Below are 11,269 nucleotides of genomic sequence, written 5' to 3'. Positions count from 1 at the left end.
CGAGATTACAAAAAAGATCACTCGTAACACTTTAGGCTGAAGATGCTAAGCGGGACAACTCTACCATTACGATTGTTATGAAACATGTGTAATGACTTATTTTCTAAATGCACTGCAAGGCATTTGAGTGCCAATGAAAAAAATCTGCATGTGTAAAACACAAGCTCTTTCGAAACCTCCTTTACGGAGACATAGTGCACGAGATGTGGCGAGCGGGAGTGACTGGCGGTGAGGGCTAAAACAGTTGGAGGGATGTGGAGCGATTACGGGGCCCCCGTCCAAGGGAAATGTTGCTGGGGAGGTTTTGGTTTTCTGTTGCAGAGTTGTGAAATGATTGTTCTGCATTGTGGAGTAACACAAACATCAACCATGTAATCCCCCTCTGCTGGTAGAGGCCTCCCACTCACTAACTCTGTGGGGGGGTTGCACACACACAAACACACGCACACACACAATGTGTCTCTCAATCTCTCTACCTATTACAGTACACAAACAAACACGCTCACACACAAAAATACCAACCCACCCCGCACACTCCCACCCGACACGTTTAATAGTTTATTGCGTTGGTTGTGTTTCCCACAAAGACCACAGCTGATTCAAGAAGAAGCAGAAGGGGGGGGGGGGCAGTGAGTGGGGAGGGGACAGACAGCTGCTGTGTACAGTTACCATGGATACCTTTGTCTGAAATTGTCAAAATGGGAGGAGAAATCCAGGATAGGATGGACAGTATTATTATTTTAAAGGGTTTACCTTTATCCCAGTTACCATTTATTAAATGTTAATTCTCTCCGACAAGCATCTATCACTCAACACAGACAGGACCCCCCCCCCCCCTCCCTCTCTGCTGGAAGCACACTTCTGTACTGCTGCCGATATGGAATACTGTGTAATAATTGCACATTTCACACGAGCGTCCAGCTTAACCCTGCTTAAATAAATGTAGCAATTCTAGCAGTTAAATGAATATTTCTTGCAATATTCTCACCTAAATATACTTAATGTATCAAATGTAAAAACTGTGAAAGGTAAACTTTTAGAAGCTAGTTCAAAAACGCCCGTTAACTCAAATTAGGTGGAGTAAAAGTAAAACTTGCAGAAAGGAAATACTTTAGTTAAGTGCCTCGGATAAATGTACTTACGGTCCAGCGGTTGGGTGAGCATTTTGTTTTTAGCACTTTATTCAGATAGAAGTGCACAGAAACATTGGTGTGTGAGGGTCATTACCTGCTTTGGGCTCCTGGTGATTTAACACGTTTTGTACCACAGCGCTAACCAGAGCTAACCAGGAACTATGAATGAATTATGTGAAAAGTTCACATACGCCTACTCAAACTTTTGGTTTATTATGTTGATCTCCTCACTTCATCAAGCATGATACAGTTCTTTGTCCCTTCCATTGTTACAGAGGATGGTTAAAAAGGTGGGGTCCAATGTGAGCCTCGTGAAATGTAACTGTGATGCCCTCTAGTGTTTAAGCCCACTCAGATCATATGTTACCATTTTTCTCTTTATAAATCGCCAATGGAAAAAACTCAGACTTGATCGCATATAATGCAAAAACAATTTAAACGTTGTAAGTTCGACCTTTAAATGAAGTTGCAAGAGAGAACCAGTATTTATACAGGCATTCAGTTTAATTGAATTTGAACAGGAATTGAAGTTATGATACTTTAAAAAATAAATAAAAAAACATGCAAGCAGTGTAGATGTGTAAATGTCCAAGCTAAAAAGCTGAGAACATTCCCAAATGCACAGTGTACAAAATATCACAATGTAATATGTACAACATAAAAAGAACACAAATACACAGACAAGCACACACAGTAGCAAGAAAATTGGTATTTACACAAAAATTAAAAAAAGCCCTAAATAACATCAAAATGTAAGACTTGAAGCTGGACACATAGCCGATGATCATAGACCACTTTTACTCTATGTACTAGATGCTGAGCAAAGTTATTCTTCAAAATACAAAGTCAGTGTTCAGTTTCACCAGCTTTTGAAAATAATCCATATTTGTTAGTCTTTTAAATCAAAATTTCCCCTGATAAGTTTCAATTCAAGCCAGATCAGGACAGAGATTAAGCTTTAAAACATAGACACAAAAATATATTTGATTGAATATGGGAAGAAATGGTACTCAAGAAAGGCTCCGTTAACTTGATAAAAACTGTCTCGGCTACTTCCCGAAATCTCCACCAGCATTTTTTTTCTTTCGGCAACACATTTTCACCAGCATGTTAAGACAAACAACGACGGGAGAGATAATAGAAAAAGACAGGTAAAACATCTGCAAAGACACATCTCCGCCAGCTTTCCTGTCAAAACAGGGAACATTGATATAATCATCAGATTCATCATTTCGGGATAATATTCATTATATCACATAGCATTACATACAAGTAGGGATATACAGAAATAGAAAAATCTATTTATAACCTTCTGTGAGATACAGTTGATGATAATTCCATCATAAAGCAGTGCTGGAACAATCCATCCAAGTCTCAAAGGGTTACAAATCAATCATTTCTATTTCAATGTACATCTCACCTCTGGATATTGATTTGTTTTCTTTAATTGTGATGTAAGTGCACAGTAATGGATGACAGCTCAAAAACACAGAGCAGCTGAGTCCACAACTTGAAATAAATAAGAATAAAGACAAGTCTGTGTTCACAAGTAAAAGGATGACTGCCGAAGTGTTTTTTCAGTAAACGAGAACTGTAAACTTAAGTCTCTCACAAGTAACATCAATAAAAACTTAAATAAGATGGGGTCAAAATGCCATGATACTATACATCATCACTTTTTTTTATATCTGTAAAGGTGAAAAACAACAAAAATGATGAGCTCAAATATACGTTGACGTGTTTTGCGTGTTGTGATGTGTATTCCTCTCGATACAGCAGAGTCTTTTTGAGCATTTAATGGAAAGTTTCCTTTCTAGACCAAGTTTTACGTGGCTGAGTCACTTTTTGAACCAGATCCACAGTACGTGGCACCACCACAAAGAGAAGGAATACTAACATTTATCCCCAACCATACACTATTGTATTTTAGGGTATTTGGGACACCTTGGGCCTCTAACATCTCTTACCAACAGGGTGGTCCTCTCCCAACACAAAGGTGTCTCATATTTCATCCAAAACAACTCAGTTACTGGCTTAAATAAACACAACCAACCTTAACGCATCCGTCTATCTAAATCTTGCTCAAATGAAGTCTTTCATGTTTTAGCACTATCAACCCAGAAGCCAAAGCAAGGCCCTACCTCACCTCCTCCTCTCCGTAGCTCCTCCTCCTCTAATCTCTTTTGGCTCTTCCTTTCCTCTTTCTCCTCCCAGAGTGCTCCTGGGCCTTCTCCTCTTTCCTCCCCATCGCCACTGCTCCGTTGGCGGCCTTGCTGAGCCCGTTGAGGGCCCCGTTGGAGAGGGCCTTGCCCCCTTTGGAGGAGGAGGCGTCGCGCCGGGGCTGCTGGCGGCGGTAGGTCTGGTAGTAGAAGTTGCCGAAGAGGACGATGAAGGTGATGGCGTAGCAGATGAGGGAGTAGTGCATCCAGTGGGGGAAGTCGCAGTTGACGTAGAGGGACAAGGCCGTGTGGCCAATGGTGACATGGAACTGGATCTGAGACACGAGGAAAGACAATCCCATTTTTGCGTTACGTTGTGTAATTGCTTAAACCTGACAACTGTCATTTCAGTGTCGAAAAGGTGACGTTAGATTAACGTTTCAAATCATATACATTTCTTTTCCAATCAGCCGCACAGGGAGATGAAATCTTACCATCTGAATGATTGTCAAGTACTTCTTCCACCACAGGTACTTTTGGATCTTAGGTCCACAGGAGGCCAGGCCGTAGTAAAGATACATCAACACGTGGATAGCTGCGTTCATGTGGGCCCCAAAGAATGCTGCAAATGTAAAAGAAAATTCATACACTGATATTCATTTTACCAATTTTATCAAGACTTTATTGTACTTTTTTCCCCATATCAGGAAAACAATTTTTTTTTAGTGAAGAATATGTTAAATAACAAATAAATAAAGCCACATCAATGCACAAGTACTAAGCAAAACAAGAAATTCTTTGGCAGATTATCCACTGCAATGGATTATGTATTCATGTCTCTGCAAAATATTGTTTGTGCTGTTGGTGATTTTGACACAAAGGGGCATGTATACATATACAGTTTAGGACACCTCTTCCTACCTTCCTATTACAAAATCAAACAAGTTGCTCAGAACGACAAAACATGATCAAGTCCTTTGAGTCCAACAATAAATGTTCATTTTAACTGGAGCTGAAGGAAAGAAGGGGTAAATGAACAAAGTAGGCAGAGGGAATAATGTAGGACTCCAATGTAACATGAGCTACTCACACTGTCCTCCTGCCACCCATTTGATGCCGATCCACCAGAGAGTGAACATGGTGCAGTGGTGGTAGACATGCAAGAAAGTAACCTGGTTGAATTTTTTCCTCAGGATGAAAAACACCGTGTCCAGATACTCAATGCCCTTAGAGATGAAATACCACCACAGAGCTCCTGCCACCTGTCTCAGGGCAGAACAAGGAAACAAGGAAACGTTGGTTCAGAGCAGTTCAATTGGACTCGCATTTCTAACTTGTTCTAAAAAGCTTTTTTTGACTCAACAGAATTGCGCGCACACTTGTACTTCCTTTAGGACATAGTCTTTGTTCTTTGCTACTCCGTTCTATCAAACACATTAAGCTCACGGCCACTTGAGACCGGTTGGCTGTCAGATGTGTATCTACATCATGGAGCAGCAGGAAAGAGGGTGAAACTGAACACCTTCAATGATCCCTCTACCAAACCCGCACTTTCTCTAATGACGCGGGCCGGGTCCAAATGGACGGAAGATGGTCATTTCTTCTGAAACCCGCCCCAGACATAAAGTCAAGGACATGAAGTCAAATGACTGCACGCACATACACCATATGACAGTGAGGTACCCAATCAGTACGGTGAAGTCATTTGAGGTAATCTTCCACTTTCATTTAACAAAAGTCTCTCACCCTGACTTCATTGGGGTCATCTGAGTGGTCCACCGGTTGACAGATGTAGCTGTAGCTTGCCGCCCGTGCTGCCATGAACAGCTAAAGAGAATACAAAAAGAAACCGTTACTGTCGTTGCACTCATGTGGATGGATAGTTACTCAACACGGGAGCACTTGTAGCTGATAGTCACCAACCTCTTTAAAGATGAAGAAGTTGAGAAAGACCATGCTAAAGTTGTAGACGATGAGGGTTTTGCGTAGCTGGAAGGGCTCCCTGTTCTTCATGTATTTGGGCCCCAGCCAGAGGATTAGCAGGTAGGAGGTGCTGATGGCCAGCGTGGGCAGAGGGTTGTCCATAAGAGGCCATTTCTCCACTCGCTTGTCTGTGGCACAGATGTTCTTATAGCATTACCTAACTGTTCTTAATGTCTGCATCACACTGTTACAGCATGGGTTCAATGTTAGTTGTTTTAAGGGCAGCGCAGGCAAAGCCAGTAGGAGTACAGATGCCAATTGTCCTGCGGTGACCTTTGGTTTGGTTCAATGGTGCATGTGATCCTTTGACAATGTTGTATATGTCCGTGAATTTTACTTTGCTTAAGAGGTCAAAGATACACATTATATTCATTGATTCAGCAGACATAAGAAACAAAAGATAAGATCAGGTAACATACTGATTGGAGATCAGGTATAAAAACAAGGTAACCCCGCCCCACACATTGACAATATATTGCGGGCACGTACACACACTCTTCTATTATGGTGCATCTTTGACACATCCTTCTGCAAATTCTAACCAGAGCAACATCCATTCACCGACTCATTGCAGGAAAACCATCTACCTGTAGATGAAAACGTATCCAGTCAGTTGTAAAACAGCATTGCTCTATGATGCAAGACTTACCTGCAATAGTTAGGGTCCATTTGTAGAACTCTATGGTGTCGTTAATTAAATGTGTGACAATCTCCATGTTTCTGGCCGATGACCTGAAATTAAAGAGACAGACATGAGGATCTCATCTTTTAAGTCCTTTAAAACCGAGGAACCGTAGGCATTTAAACTGGAAAATAATAATAATTCTGTTTTTTAAATAAGTGATCTTTAAATAGTATAAAGCTGTGAGAGAAAGCAGCCCAGGCCAACAGAAGTTCAGGTTAAAGCCTGTAGGAACCTGCGGCTCCACGAGGCCATGATAGAAGGGCTGTACTCTCCTTTGCGCACAAAGGCACCGGTTGGCAGAGCGCAGACCCTGGTGGTCCTTATAATGATTGAGGGGGGGGGGGCTCGTGCCCCACCGTTACATTAAAATGGGTCATCTCCTATGCACAGCCAGACTGGCGCATATGTGGATATGTGTGATTGAATGACCCCCACCCCCTCCCCCGGTCCCCCGTCCCTCCCTCCCCGACTCTCTCCCTCTCTCGGATCAAGGGCTGCTGCAGCATCTGCCTCAGTCCTACAAGCGCTGCCCGCATAAACCGCTGCGGACACAAACCACACACTCCCGTATAGAATAGAAATATAACCGCATGTCGCACGTTCCCAAAAGGCGTCGGCTAATATATTTACAATGTGATCATTCACTTTTTCAATGGCAAATATCTGCAGTCTGCAGTCCGGCCTTCAACAAGGCTGCATGAGCCATCCCACCATCCATATGGTTTTTCGAAAATGCCCTGTGTTTGTTTTCGTCTTACATCGTACAATCGAACCGATTACCGCCTCCATCAAAGATAAACGTGGCCTCAATCACGACTCCCCACGGGCGACATATGCTACCCGATACTGATATCGACATTGGTCTCTCCATCTTCTCCGTGCAAAAGAAGATGCTCGTTTCCTTACCGTGTCGGCGCTGTACAAAATATCCGTCTAAAATAACATTCAATGCAAGGTCACGCAGCGCGCGTTGTTCCGCGTGGGGTTCGACTGCGCTCGTTCTCTGTGGATCGATCAACGGTTCCGTATCTAGTGTGACATAAACGGGCCGCTGAGTAAACGGCGATGGGCATGAATTTGTCGTTAAGGGAACCAGGCTGCACTGCGCGTCTGCCTCCCTCAGTCCTCCTCTGGTCCCACACAACGACACACTTCCGATCCAACTTTCAAAATAAAAAGGCATTGAATGGTACCTTTCCAAGTGGAAAATAATTTAAATAATTAAAGTAGCAGTAATGACAAACATACAAACAACAATATATTACTACTGCTGCTGCCAATAATTATAAAAACAATGCTTATAATAAAATAATAACGCTCATATTTTGGTATTGTTTTTTCAATAACCATTCAACCGCGCACATTTCGCATCAGTTCAATCTCTCCTGAAACTTACATGGCAGTGCAATGCGTTTGGGGATTTAAATATGTTTCTTCACATTATCCGCAGCAGATGAAGTCCGCGTGCTTATGATTATTCGCTCAGCCTCAAAACGAACTCTTTTTATTTGAATTTCCTGCTCGCTGTATTCTGTCCAGCTTCATGCTGCTCGACCCGGTGGATGGCAAGATGCTATGCGCATGCGCACAAATGGAGGCGGATGCAGCAGCATCAGCTTCATCAAGATGGCCATACTCAACTAGAAAAGGGCAGGCAGAGCAGTGGCAATAAACCATTCATGAAAGCGTCTCTAAAGTGACGGAAAATGCATACAATTGTGCAGGTTTGCTAAAAATGTAGATAGCAATATCAATCGCTGCAAAATAGATTAGCATCGAACTTCAAACTGTATGTATTTTTTTTAAACGAGGCTACACGATACAGCAAAAGCCGGGGAAGACAGGTCTTCATTTATTTTATTTTGAAATCCTTGACCAGGATCCCAAAATTGACTAAATTGCGCTTGACATTCCGTGGTTCCGCTGCTGCACCGGCTTCTCCTCTCTTATCCTTCGCTGCACGAGCTGCATATTTCAATCCATAAATTCGCCTGCATGTTGTCCTTCTGTGGGTCATGTGACGTGAGGACCAGAAGCGCACATTGTGCGACCTTTACGCGCGGCTGACGCGAGGGACGCGATCCCCGGAGTCACTTCACTGATGGTCGTGAGCGTCCGTCAGTAAAGGCCCCTGCTCTCTGAACACCGACGCGGTTTCCTCTTCTGAAATGTGAGCTCGGATCACGGGTCAAAGGCTTTCGCGGCATCGATAAGACGTGTTTGGTGAGAATGAAGATTTGGAGCACGGAGCATGTTTTCAGGTGGGTCCGTTAGCGTTGTAAAGCGGAGGGGTCCGACATTGGAGGGTCAGGTTAATGGACCTCCAACTTCATTAAATTTGAATTAATGTAATTTAATCCCAAGTTTTGTCCCAGAAAAGTACATATTGGGGAGTTATTTTAGTTCATTACAGGCTTACAAAAACATTCCTACACGCTCAGTTTATCAAAAGCTTTGCCAGCTGAGTTCATCCAATGGGAATCAAATTCCCGTTTATTCCCCACTGTGACTCTGTCTCTGTGTGCAGCTACCCGTGGGAGACGGTGATCAAGGCCGCCATGAGGAAGTACCCTAACCCCATGAACCCTAACGTGGTCGGGGTGGACGTGCTGGACCGCAGCCTGGATGCAGGAGGACGCCTGCACAGCCACAGACTGCTCAGCACTGAGTGGGGCCTCCCGGGCATTGTGCGAGCGGTCAGTCATCAACGCACGCACACACACACACGCCGGCACAGGTGTAAAGAAATATAGACGCAACTTCTGTGCTGCAGCAGTGAAACGCGTGTCCTAGGACGTGTCAGTGGTCTTTCCATTGAGCAGGAGCGGGTTTGGTAAAAGTAGTGCAGAACATACACAGATCAAGCGATACGTTGATCGTTTATCACCCTCCTCGCTGTGTATTGTCGGGTGTGTAGATACTGGGAACCAACTATACGCAGACGTACGTGAAGGAGCACTCCATAGTGGACCCAGAGGAGAAAAAGATGGAGCTGTACTCAACGAACGTAAGACAAGAGTCAGAAATCACAAGATCCACTATGGTAGTTTAATGTAGAAATTGTCGTGTCCTAATAAAAAAAGTGTGCACTTCATACGCATCACAATGTCCCATCAATAATTAAATCCAAATGAATTTGATCACCCAGATCACGCTCACCAACCTGATATCAGTGGACGAGCGGCTTCTTTACAGGCCGCACCCGGACAACCCAGAGGTGTAAGTACATTGTGCGATTCATTCAACTTCATCTTCCGAAAACTCATCCTAACCTCCCTCCTCCCTCCTCCCTCCTACCTCCTCCCTCCTCAGTACCGTTCTGACCCAAGAGGCCATCATCACCGTCAAGGGAGTGAGTCTAAGCAGCTACCTGGAGGGGATGATGGCTAGGAGAATGTCAGCTAACGCCGTCAAGGTGACACAAAACGGGCAGAGTACACGTACATTCACACACGTTCTTATACCCTTTGCATGAGATCTGAAGTTATAAATGATTGCGGGTGATTCCTTTGCATGTCATTAACCTGCACTTCACTGTCTCTGCAGTTTTCATTGCGGGTTCGCTGGACCCGCAGTCAGAAGTGACTGCTCCTCTGTTTTCTTTGTTTGGCTTCGGTCTTCTCTTTAATCCTCTGTTTCTCTGTGTGGATCTGCAGGGTTGGGATGCTATTGAGTGGATTATTCAGAACTCTGAAAGAGAGAACGTACCTCTGTGTGACATTTACTAACTCTGGTAACTCTTTTCACATTTGATATGCTTTACGACCTTCAGTCTCACCCGACTATTTTTAAGCCCTCCTCTCCATCAAAACAACCAACATCCGAGGTCTGATATGTATTTATGCATGTGTCACATACGGCTCACTGCTCATTTGTTTGCATACACAGGACTGCAGTTCCACAGCTTTACCCGCTTCGCACCTCATAAACCAACGAGGATTCTCAGCATCCTCTCAGGATCCTCTGCAATTGGTTCTTCCACCGCGATGCGTTGAAAGCTGAGACTGACAGGCGAATGCTTCCAAAGCTGAAGGGCTACGGAGCTGGATGGAGACGGTAGTTAGTGGTGTCGCTCAACGCTCACTTGGTTAGCCACTGTTCCCCATCAGAGCGAGCAGGGATGAACAGGACGGCATCCTTCCAGCTCCACCGCAGAATACATCGACTTGGTTTGATATTCAACATGTACACATTGTGGAGGAAACAAGGTATGGCATTATGTCAATATGCAAAAAAGAACATCTTAACTTTTATTTGAACTTATTTCATGCCACAGTGGTGATTCCTATGGCGGACTTAAAAAAAACAAAAAACATTTTCACTGGTGATAATTCATGTTCTAAGACACACAAACTGTACATGACATGATTGCATGATATCAGTTTGAAAAAATGCTATTTGCTAGATTTACATTTGCCAATGCAGCTTTAAATAGGTAGGAATTTAAAGAAATAATATAGTTCATCTCAACATAAATAGTGGGAATGTACCGTTAAAAATGGTTTCTTTATCTGCTTGCAAAACATTATTTTTTTTAGTCTAGGCAGTTTTGCCTTAAACCAGCAGATCTGTAGCTGCGTTCATGAAGATGCAGAGGACATGTTCGGGTTTTGTGATCAGTACAGTTGACTTTGTCTGTGGGCAGAATTGCCCATTTTGCATGGCCTTAATGAGGCCTATTAGAGTTTTGTTCATGCCTCAATCATTCATGCCTTTACCAGTAATATACACGATGCCTCCAAAGGTTTAAGCTCTCTGGAACGCGCTCCCTTCACCCCCTGAGGAGCAGGACTGTTGCAGCAGGAGATGCACACAATTACAATGATCACGTAAAAATGAATATTTACATATTTTTTGTATAATTATTTTTTAAACTCTGTAAATTATTACAATGGGATGTTTGTATTGTCTGAATGCCATGCTAAAAAGAGTTCTTTAATTTGCTTTAAGTGTTATTTTTTTACTGCTGAAAGAATTAAAAATTTGTTTTTCAGGCAGCTCAATGTTTAACAACCTTGTGTTATTATACAGCAGGTCTGCCCAACACATCTCCCAGAATCCTTTGTGGTTTAAAGACACTGCAGAGGACTGCTAGGGTAGGGGAATGTCATTTTCTTCAGCGTCAGTGTTAAATCATCCAAGTACTGTGTAGTGTCTCTGCCCCAGAATGAAACCCTCATGTATGAATATTGAGAGCTGATCGGGGGCAAAGAAAGTCTCTCGGGGAGACGGCTCGATGTCCTGAACTCATTCCGGAGAGCTCTTTTATAAACGAACAGCCTGCAGGTCACTATATCTCCAATAGAGAG

At 43.3% G+C, this 11,269-nt stretch overlaps 2 protein-coding genes across 3 annotated transcripts; one reads left to right on the top strand and one right to left on the bottom strand.

The window, feature by feature from the left end:
- Positions 1-1,616: 1,616 nt before the first annotated feature.
- On the bottom strand, positions 1,617-7,121 carry elovl4a (ELOVL fatty acid elongase 4a). The gene is made up of 7 exons (XM_040165881.2): positions 6,867-7,121; positions 5,925-6,007; positions 5,216-5,403; positions 5,039-5,119; positions 4,383-4,554; positions 3,787-3,914; positions 1,617-3,627 (listed from the first exon to the last, which is right to left on the bottom strand). Exons 2-7 carry the CDS (start codon positions 5,989-5,991, stop codon positions 3,307-3,309), a joined length of 957 nt encoding a protein of 318 aa, XP_040021815.1. The 5' UTR covers positions 5,992-6,007; positions 6,867-7,121; the 3' UTR covers positions 1,617-3,306.
- Positions 7,122-7,543: 422 nt separating this feature from the next.
- Positions 7,544-10,957, top strand: prelid3a (PRELI domain containing 3A). 2 transcript variants are annotated; one of them, XM_040166265.2, is made up of 7 exons: positions 7,544-8,221; positions 8,488-8,656; positions 8,878-8,967; positions 9,109-9,179; positions 9,273-9,375; positions 9,617-9,693; positions 9,849-10,957. In XM_040166265.2, exons 1-6 carry the CDS (start codon positions 8,190-8,192, stop codon positions 9,686-9,688), a joined length of 537 nt encoding a protein of 178 aa, XP_040022199.1. In that variant the 5' UTR covers positions 7,544-8,189; the 3' UTR covers positions 9,689-9,693; positions 9,849-10,957. The 2 variants fall into 2 exon arrangements, with proteins under 2 accessions (XP_040022199.1, XP_040022198.2); XM_040166264.2 differs by lacking the exon at positions 9,617-9,693 and having other exon boundaries at positions 7,834-8,221.
- The last annotated feature ends 312 nt before the right edge of the window (positions 10,958-11,269 follow it).

The sequence above is a fragment of the Gasterosteus aculeatus genome, chromosome 20 (assembly GCF_964276395.1).
Source record: "Gasterosteus aculeatus chromosome 20, fGasAcu3.hap1.1, whole genome shotgun sequence".
In the NCBI taxonomy this organism is placed as follows: Eukaryota; Metazoa; Chordata; class Actinopteri; order Perciformes; family Gasterosteidae; genus Gasterosteus; species Gasterosteus aculeatus.
Note: the sequence above shows the minus strand (reverse complement) of the source record. Positions and strands in the feature narration are given on the sequence as shown.